Source organism: Notamacropus eugenii, chromosome 3 (genome assembly GCF_028372415.1).
Source record: "Notamacropus eugenii isolate mMacEug1 chromosome 3, mMacEug1.pri_v2, whole genome shotgun sequence".
NCBI classification, from domain to species: Eukaryota; Metazoa; Chordata; class Mammalia; order Diprotodontia; family Macropodidae; genus Notamacropus; species Notamacropus eugenii.
The window spans coordinates 118,071,794-118,094,750 of NC_092874.1; the positions used below are offsets into that span (position 1 = coordinate 118,071,794).

Genomic DNA, 22,957 nt, shown 5'->3' on the forward strand with positions numbered 1-22,957 from the left:
TCCCCTCTGTCAAAACTCACAAAAGAGGGCTATCAAGAATCAGCATACTAGTGCCTCAGAAGTTATCTAATCCAAACCCCTCACTTTACAAATAGGGAAACTGAGGCCCAAGGTCACATGGTGAGGCAGAGTCTGGATTTGAATCTAGGGTCTCTGACTCCAAATCCAACTGATGTCCTGTTTTCCCTCTGAGGCATGGCAGGGCAGGCATGGGGAGGGTAGTTAGTCCTGTTATCCAGCCAGGTTTCTTTTCTTTTGTCTGCAGGATTGTGTGTGAGATGGGAGAGGCCAAGCCCAGCCAGCACGCTGGTTTTGTGGAGATCTGTGTGGCTGAGTGCAAGCCCGAGTTCATGGCCCGCTCTTCTAAGCTGTACTATTTCATGGTGAGTCACAGTTGCCAGAGCAGCTGCCTCCCAGTCCTCATGCCCTGGGCAGGGACCGTTGTCTGTGATGCTCAAGATACTGCCAGGACCTCCATCCCAGGACGCAAGTGGCTTTTACAGGATCCTGTCCTTTCCAATTAGAAGAATAAAAATAATAGCTCCCATGTCTAAAGTGTTTTAGAGAGGCTGAATAATATAGTGAGAAAGCACTGCACCTTGCTTAACTCTACCTTTCTGTTATAAAGCAGGGTTATTGTTGGGGAGGATGGTGATGGAGACGCAAAAAAAAAAAAGAAAAGAAAAGAAAAAAAGAGCATTGATGAAACATTTAAAAATACACAGAAAAGAGCAGAAGGAAGTTCAGAAGGGGTCACAGACAACAAGCAGTACTATGTTGGCTCTATTGTATTCAGTGTAATATATACATTTTTTAAAAAATCCAAGCCATACACAGTAGAGATGCATGTTGGGTTTTTTTTTATACAGCTCCCCTTTCTTTTTCTTTATATGGCAGCATTTATGTTTGTTGATGATTCCTAAATGCATGGTATGAATAAAGAGAATTTAGAAAATTGAAAAAGAAACAGGAAAAACTTTCCTTGGATCCTGGAGACTTGGTTACAAAATCTCTCTACCTGTGTAACCTTGGCAAAATCACTTGACCTCCCTGAGCCCAAACTGGATGATCCCTAAGGGCCCTGACCTTATTATCCTATAATTCTATGAAGGCTTACAAACTTCTTTCCTCATCAAACTGTAAGGTAGGCAGTACAAGTGTTATTATCATCCCTTTTTCACAGATAAGAAAACTGAGACTCAGAGAATTTTAATGACATGTTATCAGTCATTATACCTAAGATCTGACTCCAAAATAAGTCTCCTTTTTACAACACCATGCTGTCTGAGGTGAGGAAGCTTCAATTAATTTAATTAATTCATTTAAGAGAGCTTAATGAATTTGCCCATGGTGATGTAGCAGGTACATTTTGGAGCTGAGATGTGAGCCCAGATCTCCTGGCTCAAGGTTCAGGATTCATTCCATTATATCTTGCTTCCAATGTTCTCCCAGATTTATCACAACATGCCCAAGGTTGTCCTTGCTGCCACCCCCAATCATTCTCCTATTCCATCAAAATAGCATCCCACTGCCTCTGCATCCTACCCTATCATGTCACACTCTCACCTTATCTCTCCCACATCCCTTGGCCTCAGTAGCCCTTCACTATCCCTGCCCTACTACTCTCCTGTTTCTTCATTCATTCATCTCATCTTCCTCACATTTTTTCACTCTATCCTTTCCCTCACTCCCCTATCCCTCACCCCTCTCTCCCACTATCATCACCTCTTTGTCTTTTCTTCCCTTTCCCCCCTTTTTCAACCTATTCATTGCTGCCACCCAAAATAGACATCAATCAGAGTCTTCCACACTCCATTCCTGGCTTTTGCTTCTTTTGCTTCTGCTCCACCTACCTGCTTATACTCATCCTATCCAATCTCATTTCCTACTCTATCTGGCCACAGATACTGCATTCAAAGACCATGTTCATTTAGACTTCCACATCTCTCCCCATATTGTTATCACTCAAAAAAGTCATCACTCTCCCTTCCAACCATTCTAATCCAAATCATCCTTCAAGACCCTACTTGAATCGTCTCTCCTCCACCAGTCCTCTGATTACACTCATCTCTTTCCTCGTACTCATACACCATTTGTTTTCTATGTCACTTGTCTGAGCACTTAGCACAGACTCCCCCACTTACATTTTATTGAGCATTTTTATGTAGAATCATAGAATTTTAAGGCAGAAAGAAAAATTAGCTGTTTTTTTAGAAAGGCAGAGGGATGCAGTAGACAGGATCTGGATTCAAATTCAAATCCTTCTACTTTCTACTTGGGTAACCTTGGACAAATCACTTAACCTTTCTGGGCCTCAGTTTATTTATGTCAAATAAAGGATCCCCTTCTAGTTCTAGATGTATGACCCTCTGATCTCATCCAAGCCTCCTCATTTTACAATGAGGTCTAGAGAGATGGAGAACTTATCCTAAGTCATATAGGTAGTAAGTAGAACAGTTGAGAATGCCATCCAGGTCTTCTAATTCCACATCCTTCTGACTCCTTTTCCACTAACTTGTGTAAAAGCTTGGGGTACAGTTAGCTACTTGGATCTTGGGCCATCACCAGTTATCTTGACTTTGTCTTATCACTGGACTTCGATGACTCTGGAGAAGAGAGTGAGGGTGATGACCTTACAAAGCTCTTTCCTACTCATATATACTTCATACACAAATCAAGACATCACCCTTGTAAGGTCATTGTCACCTCTGAGAATGAATGAGAAACCACAATAACAATTCTCTTTCCATTCCACTGTCTTCTTCCATGAACCCATTGGTCTCTTTTGGGATGGAGGACTCTAAGTGAACTCAGGGCTCTTCTAGGGATTGGAAGGTGGGCCCAGCCCCATCTCTGAGGGAGAGATCCACAATGGGCACATGATTACCAAAACCTGATTCCTCTCCTTTCCTACTTCAGCTGTATCCTTAAATGATAGGTTAAAGGTACACTATGACAACATTGTAAAAGAACTGACCCTGAAATCAAAGGACCTGAGTTCAAATCTCATCCCTTCTGCTTCATATCTGTGTGACCTAAGGCAAGTCACTCACTTAACCTTAGAATTCAGTTTCCATCTGTAAAATGGAGAGCTTGAATTAGATGGCCGTAGAGATACTTTCCAGTTCTAAATCAATGATGTGATGAGACTATTCCCATCATCCCAAGTTACATGTGAGAGGTGTACCCCTTGGCACCCAGATTCTTACCATTTCAGGGAATAGAAGAAGGACTTGAATTCCCCTGTACTCCCTTTCCTGCATCACAGAGTTATATATTTTCTTTCTTCCTTCACCTCAACCCACCATGGCCACACACCACATTATCCAGGAACCAAAGGTTAAATTCTCTATCAGTCTTTGGAGCTGCTGGATTGGCACCTTCCTGAAGTCACTCCATAGTATGGAGAGATGGGGGTCATTTAGAAACCCCACCATGGTTATTCAGGAGGCCAGATCCTCCCAGCTCTTGGTTTTGGTCCCACCCTTTAAAGGTAGGGCTGTGGGGTGGAAGGAGAGGGGCTCAAACAGTCAGTTCTTCCCAAAAGCCATCTCCCTGGAGCAAGGCATCATTGTTTCTTCCTTGTCTCTTACTTCAGCCACTGAGCAGAGTGAGGAGAGAGTAAATAATCCCAAATCTGATTTTCCATACAAACCCACAGTGAAATATTTATGAAGCATGACTTGAATAATTAATACTTTTCTTGCAACTTTCAAATGTTTCTCCATCATAGCCTCCCCTTTCTGAATAACTCCTTCAATCCAGGCTCTGATTATACCATGACTGTGAAAGGTGAAGGCAGCCTAGATTACTTCTTTCTCTAAACCCTCACATACAGGCATCACTAGTGTAAAGCTTCTTGAAATGCTAAAGTCTCTTTAACCAAATGGGAGATTTTGTTTTAAGGAAGGTTGCTTTGAAGCACCCTGGATTTGGGCAGCATCCCCCACCAAATACCCCATATGCTTTTCATAATAGTCTGCTGTCCTCTTCCTTCCTGGAATAGGTCACTAAGGGGAGGAGATCAGCCCCCTTTCCTTTTATAGAGGGAAACCAAGGAAACATGTAGAGGGATGGCTTGAAATAAAAGAATTGTAAAATATTAGATCCAGAAGAGATCTTGGGATCTTAGGGGCAGTGTAGCCCAATGACTTCATCCTGATAAGGATGAATAGATAAGGAAACTGAGGCCCAGAGAAATTAAATAAATCATGCAAAACCAAAATTCAAACCCAGGTCCTCTGATTCCCACTGCAGGATTCTTTGAGTGAGTCAATGAATGAATGAAGCAGTTTTAAGCTCATCCTATGTGCCAAGCACTGTGCCAAGTGAGGGGAATGCAAATAGAGAAAGTCAGATAGTCCTTTTCTCCCAAGGAACACACTCTAATTCGAGGAGATGAAGTTGCTGCAATGCAGTGGGACCCAGGGGTCCTTAGGTAACATAAGTTAGTCAGATGATTGGATTTGGGTACTGCAAGGGATAAAGGAGGGTCAGGTAGATGGTACAGTGGTGCCAGGCCTGGAGTCAGGAGTCAGTTCAAATCTGACTTCAGTCGCTTATTAGCAATGTGGGCAAGTCGATTAACCTGGTTTGCCTCAGTTTCCTCATCTATAAAATAGATTGGAGAATGGAGATGGCAAACCACTTCGGCATCTTTGCCAAGAATACTCCAAATGGGGTCACAAAAGGTCGGACATGATTGAAATGACTGGACAACAACAAGAGATAAAGGCAGAACAGAGAGTAAGGCCCAGAGGACCTTGGGAAGCTGGGGAGAATAGAAGGAAAGCCTGGGGGGTTCTCCATTTCATCAGAAATAGTGGTTATTGACTCCCCATCTCATCCAAGTCCTGTGAGCAAGTACGTAGCCTGGGTAAACAGGAAGCTGAATAGAGGACACCTCTGCTTGAGACCCATCTCTCAGAGACAAGGCCCAAGAGTCAGGGAAGGGGAAAGGAGGGAAGGCTAGGTGGGAAACTGGGTGCTCTGAGCAGCCACAGGAGAGCCCAGGTGGTTAGTTCCCTGCTGCAGTGACCCTGGACACACAGGCACAGGTAAGAACAGAAAGCCTTTTCAAGGACACGTGGATGAGCAAGTATTGTCGCGTGTGTGATTCGTGATAGGGCAGGCACAGACCACCCATTGGTGTGCATATGTCATCTCAGTTTCTTTTCTCCTCTAATGGTGTTATTGATCCCTGGCTCTAGGTAAGTCATTGTGTCAGTCAGGTACCTGCCTGCTGAGAGGAGCTGCGGCAAGTTCCAAGCTTTGGGGCCATAATTCTTAAAAGGGGGGTGGGGGGGAGAGGTAGTCTTCATTTAAATGCAGATACTAGCTTCTCACTTGGGACTGAGTGGAAAGTTTTTCCATTAAAATGCTAATGAAGGAACAAACTGCAACTCCAAATCCTCCAACAAACAGACATTTTTCTCTCTGCCCCCCCCCACCCCATCCGTGCTGAAGGGCAGTGGGGGCCTTTGTAATATACTGATTCCTTCCTCTGGCCCCTTGCCCACCACGCTGCCTTACTGACTGGGAGAGATGGACAACTCTCTGGACCAGGCCACTGAAGGGGTTACGGCCTCATCAACAGAATGTCAGACTGGAATTTCAGCAGTCTTGTACTTGGAGTGGTAGTTACCTTATGGTTTGACCCTAGGAAAATTGCTTCCCCTTTCCAGGTGAGGTGTCTAGAGGATAATGCCAATGAAACACGTGGGAGATACCAAAGGGAAGGCGTTGGCATGTTGTCTCAGTCTAGCCTTTAAGTCTCAGTTCCCCACTGTTATCCCAGGATTTTGAGCTAGAAAGAGCCTTAGAAATAAGAAAGTCTAGTCCCTTCATTTTACAGAAGCATTCACTGAGTCTCAGTGAGGAAAAGTCACCCAGGTAATCACAGATCAGAAGATCTAGCTAAAAATCATTTAGCCTAGAGATTCTTAATCTTTTTGGGATCACCGATCCCTTTGGCAGCCTAGTGAAGACTATATAGATAGACCCCTTTGCATAATTGCGTTTGTAAATACTTAAATAAAACATGTAGGATTGCAAAGGAAAACAATTATATTGAAATTCTCTTTTCAAAACAATTTCAGAGTTCACAGACACCAGGTTAAAAACTCATGATTTAGTCCAAACTTTTCATTTTATAACTGAAGAAACTAAGGCCCAGAGAAAAGCAGCAAGACAGGTAGTAAGCGATTGATGGGGAGTTTTTTCCTCTCCACCTTCTTAACTGAATCTTTCTCTACTCAGACACTGACTCTGTCTGACCTGAAGCCCATTCGGGGACCCATGTCTGGGGGCACCCAAGTGACCATCACTGGCACCAACTTGAATGCGGGCAGCAACGTGGTGGTGACATTTGGAAGCCAGCCTTGCCTCTTCTACAGGTAACTGTCTCCTTCCCTGTGGCAATGACCTTTGTGGGGACTTCAGGTAGAGATGCCATCCACCAAGTTGGTAGGAGGTCAAGTTGAGCTACAGAAGGGGTCTTCCCAGGGGAACCAAGCACAGCTATTTCTGATCATGACTTCTAGATAGTATTTCTTCTTTATTGTGTGACCCAGGACATTAGGATTCATTAGCAGTGCCCTCTACTCCAGTTTGAAGGCAGCTAGGTGGCACAGTAGATAGAGTGCCAAGCCTTGAATCAAGAAGACCTGAGTGCATATCTGACCTCAGATGCTTACTAGCAATGTGACTCTGGGCAAGTCACTTAATCCTGTTTGCCTCAGTTTCGTCATCTGTAAAATGAAATAGAGAAAGAAATGGCAAACCACTCTAGTATCTCTGCCAAGAAAACCCCAAATGGGGTCATGAAGAGTGGGACACAACTGAAACTACTGAACAACTACTCCAGTTCATATCTAATCAACAAGTTCAATGAATGTTTATTTTTATTGGAGGTTGGAATTCTGGGATTAGAGGCCATATATAGTATGATACCATTGAAAAATTATATCAGCAAAGGTGGAATCATCCACCCTGCAGAGCTACAGGTCCCAGGCAAATTCCCTTCACTGGGTCCATGAGCTTATTGGTTACTCCTCCAGGTGGCCCTCAGTCTTCTCCTCCCCCTGCTTTCTCTTTTCTCCCTGCCCCCATCATCCTGGGAAATTCAGCTGGATTCAGTCTAGAGTACTTCCCCAGAAATAGGTTATTTCCTAGGATTAGTTTGGAACTGAGTCCTGGCTCTGCAGTCACTGACTCTCCTGTTGTCCAGGGACAGAGCTTCCTAGAACAGCAGCCCACCCTTACCTAACCCCTACACACACACACACACACACACACACACACACACACACACGCACACACACACACACACACACACACACACACACACACACTTGAGTCATGTTGGGAAGATAAAGAGTGCCTAAAGGATAGGGGCAAGAAGAGGCTATCACCCATTGTATGATCAGGGCGGTTGTAACAGAGGAGGACAAGTGGTATGGGCATATTCTGCTTTCTGGAGCACAGATCTCTCTGTGGAAAGCACTGAGGGAAAGAAGGAAGTAGGGGTAAGATGCCCTCACAGAGCATGAGAAGCCCTGGGTGGGAGTGAGGGAGAGACAGAGACAAAGTCAGAGAATCAGAGAAACATACAGACAGAAACAGAGAGGCAGAAAGAGACAGAAAGGCAGAGATAGGCAGAGAAATAGAGAAACTATATATATATATGAAATCAATACATATATTATGTATATAATATTTATTTTATAAAGAGAGACAGACAGACAAACATGTAGACAGAGAAGCAGAAAGACAGACAGAATCAGAGACACCAAGAATCAGAGAAACAGAGACAGAGAGTTCCTGATTCTATTGGGCTGAGTTGACTTGAAGGCAAGGCTGTTTGTTAGTTCTGTGAGCTGAAATCCAGGGAGGTATTTCCCAGTAGTAACTTCGATATGGTGGCATGAGGTTGGGCTATAGTGGAGGTAGGAGTCACAACCCACCCCGCCCCCCTTCTCTCTAGCACCCAGTCCCATGGCCTTGTGTTCCTCCTCTCTCCCCAGGAGATCCACATCACACATCATTTGCAACACCACTTCCTCAGAGGAGGTGATTGAAAAGTCAAAGGTGCTTGTACAGGTGGACAAGGCCAAGATCCATGCAGATCTCTACTTCCAGTACGTGGAAGACCCCACCATCCTGAGGATCGAACCTGAGTGGAGCATTATCAGGTAAGGCTTACCTGATTGGAGTCAGGAAGACCTGGGTTCCAAACCATCCTCTAACCAGGCCTTGTGAATCCAGCAAATCTCTGTATCTGTTTCCTCATCTGCAAAAGGAGAGAGCTGGACTGGATTCCTTCTAAGGCCCCTTCTGCCTATGGTTCTAAGGGCTGATGATCTCTGGAAAAGCATCTTTTCCTGCTGCCACCCTCCAAAGCTCAGAGGTCCCTAAATCGCCACCTTGCTTTGTGGATGCTCCCAAATCACCAGCCCTCTCTTGCTTCTGTGACTTTTATTTTTCAGAGGGCCTTGAGTCAGGAAGATTTGAGTTCAAATCTAGCCTCAAAGGTTTACTATCAGTGTGACTCTGGGCAAGTCAGTTAACTGCTCTTTGCCTCAGTTTCCTCATCTGTAAAATGTAGATAATAACATCTACCTGCCAGAGTTATTGTGAGACTGAAATAAGATATTATCTATAAAATACAAACACAGTGCCTGGCACCTCGTGGGCATTAAATAAATCTTTGTTTCCTTCCCTCCCCCTTCCTCCATTCTTTCCTTCTTTCTTTCCTTTTTTCTCTCCCTTCCTTCCTTAGTTAAAGTCAATTGCAAGTCACGTCATCATCTCCCTGATGCATAGTCCTCTTCAAGACTAGAGGGTATTTTTTACCCAAAGGAATATACATTTTGATGGCCAAAAGCTGCCATAGTTAACTTGGGGTTTACTGGCTAGGCTTCTTTCTCAGAGGCCAAGGCTTAAACCCAATTCAGCTTGGAGCTCATGGATTGGACACAAGAAGTCCAGGCCCAAGCACCACTTAATGGTTATTTTTTGAGTCCTCATGGCTCAGAGTGAGTGTAAACAGTAACTGTTTCTCTTTTGGCCAGCAACCCTGAGGGTCTTCCCCTTCCAGTTTGATTTTTTTTCTCTTTGATTAAAGGGGTCATCTCTTGACTCATTTCTTAAAGAGGACTATTCACTGAATGGGCATTACCTCACTCTAAATGAGTACCCGAAAAGATCTTAGCCTACAAGGGCCAAAGTCTCCCATTGCATCCAGTCATCCTGAGGAATATAGGACCACTGAACCCAGATGACTCTGGAGGAGAAAGTGAGGCTAGTGACCTTGCACAGCCCTCTCTCATTCAAATCCAAGTCAACTACAAGTCATGTTATTATCTCTCTGATGTCATGGTCCTCTTCAAGAATGAAGGACAAATGCAATAAAAACCTTTTTTTGGAGGATGTCAAGATATCTCCATAAAAACTCACTAGAAGCCTCATTTTGAACAAGGGTCCTCAAGTTCCCCGGTGTTTGAAGACTGATGAAAACGGAAATTTGAAGCACCATCCCTCAGGTTGAGATTTGGGCTGGGCTCAAGGTCCCCTTTCCAGATCCATGACTCACTGGTTCCATGACCCACATCTAAGCTTGAGTTTTGAGTTCCCAGAAATGGAGAAGTTAATTCATGCCCTCCCTCTTTTCTCAGGAATATCATTATGAAAAAGAGACCAGGTGTGTGAAACACCTCCAATGCTCCTGAAGAAAGGAGCCAGGCAATACGGCACGGTGGAAAGAACATCAAATTGGGAGGCAGGAAGCCTAGGTTCAAGTCCTGACTGCACCAATAATTAGCTGTGTGATGCTGGCAAATCCACCAGAGTGCCCCGGGCTGTCTGCTGCCTTAGTCTTCAGAGTCAGAAGGGGCCTTAACAACTATCTATTCCAAGCTCCTCATTTTAGAGAAAAAACAGAGACCCAGAAAGCCAACAAAGTTTGCCCAAGGTCACAGAGCTAGTAAATGTCAGAGCTGGAATTCAAACCCAGATCTCCTGATTCCAAGCCCAAGGCTCTTCTTCCTACTATTCCACAATTCTTCATGAAAATGAATTCTAACTCTAACATTCTGGGATTCCTCTTTCAAACTTGGGAAAGAATTTTCATTCAAAACAATTCTGTCCTTCCCCCAGACGCTGGGAGAGATTACTTCCAGATACATATCTGGACTATGCATATGGGGTATGGAGAGAAATATTGGGATAGATGGTAGTGGAGAAACTATCAAGAACTCAGGCCCCTTGGTTCTAACTCTGACCTCAAGCCTCTAGGCAATTCACCTCAAGCCACTACATACCCATTCCTCACCCCAACCCCAACCCTGCCTCCCATTCCACCTGCAGTATCATGCCAGAGAGCCATCAGAGCAGGATCTTTGGACTGAGGTATTAGCTAACAAAGTTACCCAGTGAATCTGAGATCTTAAGGGCTATTTTGGGTAAGGAATATTTTAAATCTACTTGAAATATGGTCTTTCTTTTCCTATACATAATAAAGTTCATTTGTTTTTCAGCGGGTTTGTACCTTTTCTGCAAAGCCTGATAGTTTTGGCAATCACCTTGATTCAGAAGGGAAAGGAAAAAAATAGCATCGCATTAGTGGCCAAAGTAGGATTTGAAACCAGTACCCTGGATATCCAAGATGTTTGCCTTCTACTCTCCTTACCCCAACTCCTCCCCCCCATCCCTACCTCTGTGCTACGAGCAGAAAACTTCTTCCCTGAATTCACTTGTTTAATTCGCAGTTTTTCCCTGCCTGTTAGTCACATAAATAATAGTACTGTACCTTCTGGTTCTATGCAGCCACCCTAGAGTAATGTGCTCATCCAGAGAAAGGTTTCTGACAAGTTCGAAATTCACCAGCTAAGCCAAACAATGGTTTTTTTTTTTTTTTTTTTTTTTTTTTTTTATTGCTTAAGGAAACAAAATCTGAGAGTGATAAGGTTTGCATTATGCATGTGGTCAGTATTAGAGGGAAACAGCTTGAGTTAAGGAGACAGCTGATAAGTATTGATCATGGTGCTGGTGGTGATGATAATGGTAATGATGGTGGTGTTAGAAAAGGAGGAGGAGGAAGAGGAGGAAAGAACAGCCGGACCACAGGGAAGACATTGCCAAGAAGGCATCTCGGTGTTTTAATGTAACTTCATCTGCCAGAAGAAAGATGGGGGAATGGATCTAGAACAGGGGTTCTTAACCTAGGATCTGTGAGCTCGGTTTTTTCCCTATATATTTTGATAACTGTATTTCAATATAATTGTTTTCCTTTGTAATGTTGTATATTTTATTTCATGCATCTAAAAACATCCCTTTGGGGTCCCTGGGCTTCACCAAACTGCTAGAGGCATCCATGATACACAAAATGTTATGAACCTCCTGTCTATAGTCACACCAAGGGAGATGGCTGGCTGATGTAATGTATTTAAGAGTGTGGCATATAGATGGACAGTTGGGTAAATGAGTGAATGAGGTGCTGAAAAAGGAACACAAAATCATAAATTTGGAATCTTAGAAATCACCAAGTCTGGCTCCCTCTTTTTAGATGAAGAACCTGAGCCACAGAGACATTAGGTGACTTGCCTATGTCACATAAGAAATAAATAAATAATAAATGATAGGTCCAGGATTTGAACTCAGGTTGTCTGACCTCCAGATCTGTAACATGACATTGAAAAGAAGAGGTTGATTTCCCACTCTTCCACCAGAAAGGTCTTAGACAGGTAAGGTGATGAAAATGGTTGGGAAACACTGTTATAGGCATCATGGTACTCTTTAGAGATGCCCAGTTGCCTTTGAGCAAGGCTATTATATTGGAAGCTGAAAGTCAATGGAACTTCCATTCTGTTTAGGTGAGAAATACATGGCTCTATGTTCCTTTGAAAATAATGCTTAATTGGAAAAATTAATAAAATTCTATTTTTCATTACAAAGAAAAAAATAAAACCACACAGGCAGAAATAAGGATGTCCTTTCTATTCCTTATCAGCTCCCCATTCCCTTGGCCCTACAGCTGGCAATGTTGTGATTTTTTTGGCCCAAGGTAGTCTACAATATGGCACTTGGGAAACCCTCAAGAACCACACTTTCTGATCTATTTTAAGTATTCATTGATAATTTAGATGGGAAAAGTGAAGGCTAAGTCAGTCCTGAAATCTCAGATGAGAAGAGGGTTGCCTTTTTCCCTCTTGTTCTGTCATTTGTCCTTCTATGTTGTTGATCCATTTCTTGGACTGGAGAGTTGGAGATGAGACCAGCTTAGGTTCCAGGAATGTAAATTTGAGGAAAGCACAGACTAGGTCTTCCCACTTGCCTTAGAATGAATGTCTGTCCTGGAGAGAGGTTGAGAAGAAAGAGAATTGTAAATATGATGAAGAAGTGACTTGGTCATAGGATTATAACTTTGTTGTCATGACCTTACAAGTTATCAGTGCCCAAGGTTGCTCAGATGGAAATTGATAGCAATTTTATCTTCTTTATTATTCACTTGGTTACTGTTAGCATCATCATTATTATTGTCAAGTCTGAGCATCATCTTTATTATTCGATTTACTTATAGTCATCATCATCATTGTTCAGTTTGAAGATTATTGTCCTCATGGTTATTTTTCAACATAAGTGTTATCAGTCATCAACCTCTTCTCTGAACCCAATGACTCACATGCCTCATTCTCTTTCCTTTCAGTGGAAACACCCCCATTGTTGTCTGGGGGACACACCTGGACCTCATCCAGAATCCCCAGATCCGAGCCAAGCATGGAGGGAAGGAACACATCAATGTGCGTTGGGGGACTGGGCAGTTTGGGTGGGGATATGTGTGTATATGCATATGTATATATGTACATTTATATGTATATATGTATACTCTGTGTTTGTATACTGAGATGCTGATATAATGAGTGAGGGATTCTCTGTCCACAGGTTTGTGAGGTTCAGAATTCTACTGAGATGACCTGCCAGGCTCCAGCCCTCGCCGTGGATCCTGAACACCAATCTGACCTGACTGAGAGGCCTGAGGAGTTTGGTTTCATTCTAGACAATGTCCAGTCCCTGCTTATCCTTAACAAGACCAACTTCACCTACTACCCTAATCCTGTATTTGAGGCCTTTGGCCCTTCAGGCATCTTGGAGCTTAAGCCTGGCACTCCCATCATTCTGAAGGTAAAAGGGAAGTCCGTAGGCATGAGGTTAAGAGAAAGAAAATGTTTTCTGAGCCAAAGTTAGGAAGGCAATGACCCCTGTTCATTCCCATGGCATGACTTTTCTTCCTTTAGCAGAGTATACATCAGAGGCCTTGAAGATGAAATCTAATCTGACCTCCTCATTTTATAGTTGAGAAAACTGATCCCCAGCAAGTAAACACCTTAATCCATACATGGGAGGGTAGGTAGTGACTCAGAGGAATGGATCTAGGCAGTCTATTTCACTTTGGTTGGCTGATACCCAAATCTGGGGTCTATTCTTTAGCATTCAGGAAATGAAAAGTCAGAGGCTCATACCGCTTCTTCTTTTTCCACAGCTTATCCCACATCATTACTCTGGTAGCTTCCACAGGATGTTGGGGTACCCTCTCCTGACCATATAAACTGTTATCAGTTTTCATATTCCCCTAGCAAGCTCCCAGGGTGGTAGAGTGGATAGAGTGCTAGTTTTGGAGTTGAGAAGATGAATTCAGACACTTACCAGATCTCTAACCCTAGACAAGTCAATGAATTTCTCTGTGCCTCAGTTTCCTCATGTGTTAAATGAAGGGATTGAACTGGATGACCTTTAAAGTGCATTCTAGCTCTACACCTAGGATTCAATGATCACATGAAACATGAGCTCAGGTTGGGAGGGGGAGACCCATGTGAATATGGTAGTAGCTTCAGGCTGGGGAATGGGGCTTTTCTGTCCATCCAGGGAAAGAATTTGATCCCACCAGTGGCCGGGGGTAACATGAAATTGAACTACACAGTGCTGGTGGGAGAGAAGCCATGCACCGTAACAGTGTCAGATGTCCAGCTGCTCTGTGAATCTCCCAACCTCATTGGCCGGCACAAAGTGATGGTGAGCCTGGCACAACCTGACCTGGGACAGAGCAATGGGATGGGAGGGAAGGAGGGGAAGGAGGGAGAACTGAGAGTTGTCTGGTCTGATGCCAATAATATTGCAGTCATTGGGCCAAACCTAGCACGTGAAAAGCTTTCTACCACCTGGGCTATTCAAAGACTCTGCCCTTTCATCTCACCATCCCTACTGACACCTCTACCTCTTAGGTCCTTTCCTTATGACCCCTCCAACTTTTACTCACTATGCTTGGTGTATAGATTCCCCAGACACATCCCGGTCTGAATTGCTTTCTTTGCCAACTGAGAAAGTGTTGGCTGACAATTAGGGCAAGTGGTGGGAAACCTATCATCACTTCCTGTTAATAGACATTTATTTTAATTATCTACAATACACCTAATACTGTCCTAGGTACTGGGCAGATACAAAAAAAGGAGGGGGGGACAGGGAGAGGACATTAATTCCTCCCCTCAAAAAGCCTAAAGTTGAGTTAGAGAAACACATTCATACAGGAAACAGTCAAGGCAGAATGAAATGCTAGATAGTATGGCTCAGACTAGACTGCCATATTGTGTGAGAGGAGGAAACGAGTGGTAGCCCAAGGGTAATGCATGTTCAATTTTCCCACCTCTTAAACTAGAATATATACAAGGAATGCCAAACACTAATTCAATTTCCTACTTCTTCCAAGAGCTCTAATTATATGTAGTTCATTCCATATGAAAACTGAAACTACCAACTTCCTTCCCCCTCAGGAGAACATTCCCTTCAGTGTTTTTTTTGTTTGTTTGTTTTCAGGGAGCGGGATGGGGTATAATAAGTCAGCTACACTCTCTCACCCTGTTCTCTTGTGACTAGTGGTAGAACTCTGTAGTATAAACGGTCTGGTACTGCGATGTCACTTCTTTCCCCCATCAGCCCTTCCGGTCCTCAGTAGACAATAGAATAGGATCACTATCAAATCAGGACAGACTTTAACTCAAGTCTCCTTTTACATCCATCTCTCTCCTGGTCATCATCCAACTATATGACCCACTACTGCTTCTGGCTCTGTGTCCTACAGGCCCGCGTAGGGGGCATGGAATACTCCCCTGGAATGGTGTACATCTCTCCAGACAGCCCTCTCAGCCTGCCCGCCATCGTCAGCATCGCTGTAGCTGGGGGACTCCTCATCATATTCATCGTGGCGGTGCTCATCGCCTACAAGCGCAAGTCCCGTGAGAGTGACCTCACTCTGAAGAGGTTGCAGATGCAGATGGACAACCTCGAGTCCCGCGTAGCACTGGAGTGCAAGGAAGGTACCTGAGGGCATAGTAGCTCTGGTTCTAAGTACACATTATAGCGTCATCATCAATCAGCCAGTCAGTAAGCATTTATTACGTGCCTGCTGTATGCTAGCATTGTACTAAAGTGCCAAGGACACAACAAAAGGCATATATAGTCACTGTCTTCAAGGGTCTTGTGGTCTAATGGGGAAGACAAAGCTGGAAGGGATCAAACATAAGCTTCTTGAAGACTGAGACGGTTTTGTCGTTGTTTTGTCTTTGTTTCATCGGCAACCAGTTCAATGTTCACATAGTATGTGTTTAATAAATTCCTGGTGAATTTAATTGAACCTAATATAACCCAATCTTCCCATTTAAAAAAATGAGGAAACTGAGGTCTAGAGAGATTAAGTTATTTGTCCAAGGTGACAAGGTAGATAGTGGCAGATCCCAAGATTTCAACATAAATCTCCTGATTGCTATACCAGTGCTCTTTCATTGGCCAGTTCACTCAGGTCAATGACTGGGAGCAGCAATTTGAAAGACGTTCAGTAGCAGCATAGAAATGGTGATGAGTTTCATATACATATACATATATATGTACACACACACACACATATATATACACACACACATACATACGTATGTATGTATATACACACTACTCAGTGAGATGCCTTTAGTAGCTGGGTACTTAATCATTCTACCTAGCACCACTGCCCTGGGACCATACTGGTGAGAGATTTGTCCTTGCTTTATTATCTATCATCTATCTATCCATTTATCTATCTATCTTCTTTTTAGACTGGACTTGTGATTTTATTGTTACAAGGAATTCCCAAAGAAGAATCTCCTTCTAACAATGCAGATCTGTATCTACACTGCACCATATAATTTTAGAGAATTGCCTGAGGCAATGAGATTTTTTTTTTTTAACTGAGTTTCCTTTCTCACTCAGGCTGGAAGTACTGCAGCCACTCGTGAACCCAATCCCAAATGCATGACAGTGCAAAAGCTTTGAGCTGGGCCAGATCAACCCCTCCTTCAGTAGCCTCATGACCCTTCTCTCCTCAGGAACTCATCCTATCTATGGTGGCTTTGGTTCAGGCACCAGATTAACTTCAGCCCGACTATAGCTCAACACTCCCAAGGTCAAGTTCTCCACTAGCCTCAGACTGACCTAAGGGTAGAGATTACAGTTATGTACCTCCAAACCTGGTCTAAGTGACTTTCTAAGGGCCACCCAGTCTGCAGAGGTCAGGGCCAGCTTGTTGGAATGGAGAGAGAAGCAGCCTCAGAGTCCAAAAGACTGAGGATCAAGTCTTGCCTCTCACACATATGTGGATGTGTGATCCTTCAGACGTCACTGAGACCTTGGCGCCCCAGCCAACTCTCTGACTGTAAATTACTGTGTTGGCAGAGGGAGCTTCCTCATTGAATTCTTCCTTCCTTTCTGTGTGTGTGTGTGTGTGTGTATGTGTGTAATAGATGAATACCTACATTACATATATAATGTGTATGTATGATATGTAATTCTCTACACACACGTATGTACAAAAGATAACGTAATGAAATTAGATATAAGCAATCCAAGAAATGCAGGAGTCAGGCTCTTGCAACCCCTAGAGAATTATTTTCATGAATGACCCTGAGAGAGAATTTGTGTTGGTTCTTTGCTGTAGATTCTTCTACGGAATAAGCTGGGTTTTGTACCTGGGGGATTTAGAACTTACCAATTCCCTACTGGCAAGCGCCTACTTTTTGATGGGGAAACGGATTCCTTCCTTCCCCTCTCTACATCCTTCAGCTGTCAACACAGCATCCGCCTTGTGGGACTGTTAATTACTGCCTTTTATTATATTTACGCCGCTTAATTTTTTTCTCTGCAATGTACTCTTCCCTCTAATTAGGTGTAGTGATTAGAATCTCTTTCATGTGTCGCTGGCACAGTGCTTTGAATGTTGAAGGCGCTTGGTGACTTAAAGGAAAGCTGCAGCCTGATAAAAAGAAAGCTTCTCCCACCCCCTTCCCCCTTTTCCTTCTCCCCACCAGCTGAGTGACCCAGCTGGGAGGGGGCAGCAGAGCTGGAGTGCCAAGCAAGCGAAGACTCCCTTTGAGAAGTTTCAGAGGGAAAGAGAAATTAGCAGGCAGACAGGGAGTCACATTCCTGACAGTTTGTCAATAAAGGTGACCTGGGAGGGAATTGAGTTCCTTCTGGGACCAAGGAAAAGCTGGTATGTGTATATGTGTACGTGTGTGTGCCTGTATGTGTGTGTATGTATAATAGGATGTAAGAGGTAGCTAAGATATAGATATATATATGTACATATACATTTACACACACACACACACACATATATATATATACACACACACGTGTATATATGGAATGTGGATAGATGGATTGAACCTGAGTCCTACTTTAATGACTCATCATGGTATAAAGGTAATTCTGGGTTCTCAAAATCTTTAGATATTTTACATATGTGTCCCTATTCACGTATGCTTCAATATTCTGATTATTCCCATCTCAATCCCAATCTCCAATTCCAATTTCAGTATTCTAATTCCAATTGACAATTTTTTGTCAGTGTTAGCCATGACTCCATCAAAGTAGGTTAAAACTACTCTGTACTGCATCTGTGTGTATGGGCGGGGGAGAGGGGTGTAAGATGTCATGGCTAAAGGAAATCATCACCCTGTGGCCAATCTCCAAACTTAGCTAGACTGGCCCTTAGACAAATGATATACCATCTTTCACCAGACCCTTATCTAAAACCTTTCCAGGTTGGTAGAACCTGCTAGAGCTTGTTTATGCCTTTTCTGGTGTAGCCTGTGGGAACCCAGATACTTCCATTCCATGATGAGGACATGATGAAAATGGAGAATGTATGTGTGTCCAGATATAGATATAGATATAAATAGATATGTATACACACATATAGGTATGTACATACACACATATATTCACATTATATGTATGTATATGTTAAAGACATTTGTTTATTGATAGTCTATGGTCCTTCATTGGCATAAAAATATCATCTAAGAGATTATGATTAACGATTGATTATAGAGGGAGAGAAGAATCACAGCTGGACAGCCAGAATGCTTCAGAGGGACCCATGTCATGTGAAAAGACTCAGAGGGAGTCCCCTCAGCATGTTTGGTGGAGCCTCTAGAGGGATTGATGGGAGAAGACAGACAATAATTACATAGGATGGAAAAGAATGGAAGAGGTTGCAATCTCAACTGTTAGAGAGAACATCCATCTCATAGAAGACATTGGATTTAGAGTTGGAAGAAATCTTAGGGACATACAGCCCATCCCCTCATTTTACACTTGAGAAAACTGAGGCTCAGGAAAAGTAAAGGGCTTGCCCTAGGTCACACAGCTAGTTCATGTTGAGGCAAGATTTGGTCTTGATCTTCCTATGTCTGAGTCCAGCACTCTGTACTCTACACTATGATACTTAAGTATATACGGTCTAAATATATAGGAATCATGGTCTAGTCAACCTGGGAGGTTATTAAGACCTGAGTTCAAGTTCTATCTCTGACATAAGGCCATGTGACTCTGGATAAATCACTTAACTTTTCAGTCTAATTCCTCTCCAACACACACACACACACACACATGCACACACACACATATCACACCCCAGACAACTTGATAAGACTATAAACTACAAGACAGTTGCTGATTGCATTGGAAGAGGGATTTTCCTCATTAGGAGCACTGTGTGTATATATGTATACACGTGCACACATATGTATGTATGTAAGTACATAATCTCCAGCCTAGTAATGGGCATGAGGATCAATTAAGACCACATATGCAAAACACTTTGCAAACCAGTGCAAATCAGCAATTGTCCTGCAATGTTAATGTTCTCTTAATTGCATGTGACTCTGAAGTCAAGTGACAGCCCAGGTCTTATAGCTAGGCTAGGACAGAGGAAGAATTTGAATTCAGGTCTGTCTGATTCAAAGGCCAGTGCTCTATCCATTATGCCATCTTGGCTCTCCTAGAAGAAAGAGACTAGACCTGTGATTTCATAGGTTTTGGGAACTACCAAAAGAAGAAACTGCCTCCCTAAATGCAGGTCCTCACATGCTCTGAAATCTGTAGCCTCAGAAAGTTGCCAAGGGTTACTGTGTGTGATTTGTCCATGGTCACATTGTGAAGGTGGGTCACTGGGAACCAGGTCATCGTGGCTCCAAAGCCAACTCTCTAGCCCTAACACTACATTGTCTCTCCTATTTCTCCTTTACTACATAATATCATATATAAAATATGTCTATCTATCTATCTATCTATCTATCTATCTATCTATCTATCTATCTATCTATGGGTCTATTCCTCTAGAACAGTTGTGTCAAACTCAAATAGACATAAAAGACCACTAAACCATATGCAAGGATCCCTGTGGGCACATATCAACTTAGAAAACCCCATATTCCTATTACCTGTGTTCTGATGTACTTTTTTTATTTGCTGTCTGTATTTATTTTGGTTCTGCTACATTCGGGAGTGTTGCAGCTGTTTTGTGTATGATGCATCTCTTCTAAAAGGTAGAGCTGTAGACCCTTTAGAATGAGATTCATTCACTCTTTGCTCCTAGGTAACATCTACATCAGTCTCACCGTGATCATCATGCCCAGACCCTTTCCATGAGAGGCAACAAGAGAAAAGTGCCTGATCTGGAGTTAGGAGTGGTCTGAGTTCCCACTCTGCGCCTCACCCCTTTACATGCACCCTTAATCTCATCCCCTCCAGTCTTGTCTGTCGGAATGCCCACATTTTGGTTTCTTCCCTGCTGCCTACAAACATGCCTGCATCCCCTCCTTCCTTCATAAACTCTCATTTGATCTTTCTGTCCCTGTTATATATTGACCTATCTCCCCACCACTACACAACATTCAGCATTCAATCTGGACATTTTTTCAGCTTTGTAACCCCATTTGGGGGTTTCTTGGCAAAGATACCAGAGTGGTTTGCCATTTCCTTCTCCATTTCATTTTACATATGAAGAAACAGAGGCAAACAGGGTTATGTGACTTGCTCAAGGTCATATAGCTAGTAAGTGTCTTAGGTAGCATTTGAACTCAGGAAGATGAGTCTTCCTGATCTCAGGTCCAGTGCTCCATCTACTGCACCACCTAGCTGTCTTCTACCACTGCAGGCCCCAGCTAAACACCTTGAGAAAGACTTCTACACTGAATACTTTCACATTTTATCCTCTTACTTCCTCACTCCAGCAGTCTGTCTTCTAACCTCATCAATTCAACTGAAATTTCTCTCTCCAAAGTCACCAGTGATGTCTTAATTGCCAAATCTGAAGGACTTTTCTCACTCTTCATCCTTGAATTTTCCATAGCCTTTGACAATGTAGACTATCCTTTTTCCCTGGACACTACCTCCTCTCTAGGATTTTCTGACATTCCTCTCTCCTAGTTTTTCTCCTACATATCTGACCATCTTTCAGTCTATTTTGTTTGGTCTTCATCCAGATCATGTCCACTGATTGTGGATGTCACCTAAGGTTTTGCCATGAGCCATTTTCTCTTTTCCTTATATCTACTACCTTATCTAATGATCTCATCAGATCCCAAGAGGCTCAACTATGATCACTAGGCATATTATTTTTCTTCCCCTCTCCCTCCCTTCCTCTCTTTTTCTCTCTCTCTTTCCCTATCCCTTTTCTTCTCTTTCCCCCTCTCCCTCCATCCTTCTTCATTATCTCCATACATACGTATATAATACACATATATAGGTATAGTTAGATATCCAGTCCTAATCTCCCACTTCACTAGCTGCCTCCTAGGCATTTTGAATTGGATGGCCCATAGGCATGTTAAATTCAAGATGTCTAAAACAAAAGTCATTATTTTTTTCCCCAAATCCTTCCTTCTTCTGGACTTTCTTCTTACTGTGAAGAGCTCTGACATCCCCTCAATCACCTCGCCTCATGACAATGCTATATCATCTACCTCAAACTCATCTCACATATGCAATCTCAGTTTCCTCATCTATAAAAGAGAGTTCATAATATTTGTATCACTTATGTCGCAGGGTTATTATGGAACATGTACTTTATAAACCTTAAAGTACTATATCGATGTGACTTGTTAATATTTTCAGTTTGGCGACATTGCTTATCCAACCTCTGGAATTGCCTTATGCCACAAGGAAGACTTTTCTGAATCCTGTCACTCACACAGTCAGTCAGTAAGCATTTCTTAAGCACTTACTCTGTGCCAGGCAGCGTATTAATCTCTTCTGCCTCAGTTTCTTTTAACTGTAAAATGTTAGTAATAATAACATCTATCTTACAGGTTTGTTGTTAGAATAAAATGAGATAATATTTGTAAAGTAACATATATAATAACATTTAAAAAAGATAGTTCTTGTTCTCAGGGAGCAAACAGTCTAATAAGGGTGGCAATGTGCAAAAAGGCTATGTACAAACAGGATAGAGAAATAGAGATATGAAAATGCACAGGATAAATGAGAGGTAATCAGTAGCTACTCTAGACCATTCATCTATTATATCCATTTTAGAGTCTAGGTTTAAAGCCGGGGCCATGATTTTTAAAAATATTTTGATACCTATATTTCATTGCAATTGGTTTCCTTTGCAAACCCATATATTTATACTATTATGAGCATTTACAATCATGATATTGGGAAGGGTCCATCAGTTTCACCTGACTGCCCAAGGGGTCTGTAATGTACAAAAAAAGGCTAAGAATCCCAGCTTTAAGAACTATGGTTTTTAACTCATCCCACAGTACTTCCAAAGGGTTGGGAATCATACCATGGTCATTGGAGTTTTACCTCTAAGTAATTCCCTACCCTCATCCCAAGGATGAAGAGTGAGAAAAGGCCTTCAGATTTGGCAATTAAGACATCATTGGTAACTTTGGAGAGAGAAGTTTCAGTTGAATTCATGAAGTTAGGAGACAAATGGCAAAAGGGGAGGAAGTGAGAAGATAAGAAATGAGAGCACTCAGTGTAGATGTCTTTTGCAAGGTGTTTAGCAGTCTCCTTATGGTTTTCCTTTATCCCAGCTTTTGCTGAACTACAGACGGACATCCATGAGCTGACGAGTGACCTGGATGGAGCTGGAATTCCCTTCTTGGACTATCGCACATACACCATGCGAGTATTATTTCCTGGCATAGAAGATCACCCCGTTCTCCGGGACCTGGAGGTGAGCAACAGTATGCCGGTACTCCCTTCATCATCAGTTCTTTGCATGTTCCCCCTGGAATGGGTTTTCAAGAGCCTTCTTTGTTACAGATGGAAAGAATGGAATCTAGAGGGAGGTGAAGGAAAAATAATAGATTGAGAGCTATAAGGGATCTCAGGGGCCATTTAGTCCAACCCTCTCGTTTTACAGGTGAAGAAACTAAGACCCAGAGAAGTTGCCCAAGCATTGGTAATAAGTGACAGAGCTGGGATCTGAACCTGTGATCTCTGATTCCAATACCATCATTCTTTCCATGGTACCAAATGCAGAAGAAAAAGCACTAAGCTATAAGCTGTAGAACCTAAGTTTGAATCCAAGCCCTGCCATTTACTATCTGTTTGACCTTGAACAACTCACTTAAACTCAGTG

At 42.8% G+C, this 22,957-nt stretch overlaps 1 protein-coding gene across 1 annotated transcript in view; it reads left to right on the forward strand.

Annotated features, from left to right (window-relative positions):
- Positions 1–22,957, forward strand: part of PLXNA4 (plexin A4) — a 564,470-nt gene that overhangs the window by 469,722 nt on the left and 71,791 nt on the right. The window contains exons 13-20 of the mRNA XM_072652713.1: positions 266–383; positions 6,259–6,395; positions 8,025–8,192; positions 12,704–12,797; positions 12,940–13,179; positions 13,921–14,067; positions 15,131–15,365; positions 22,407–22,549. Of these exons, the coding sequence (XP_072508814.1) occupies positions 266–383; positions 6,259–6,395; positions 8,025–8,192; positions 12,704–12,797; positions 12,940–13,179; positions 13,921–14,067; positions 15,131–15,365; positions 22,407–22,549 (1,282 nt within the window). The remainder of the gene's footprint in view (positions 1–265; positions 384–6,258; positions 6,396–8,024; positions 8,193–12,703; positions 12,798–12,939; positions 13,180–13,920; positions 14,068–15,130; positions 15,366–22,406; positions 22,550–22,957) is intronic.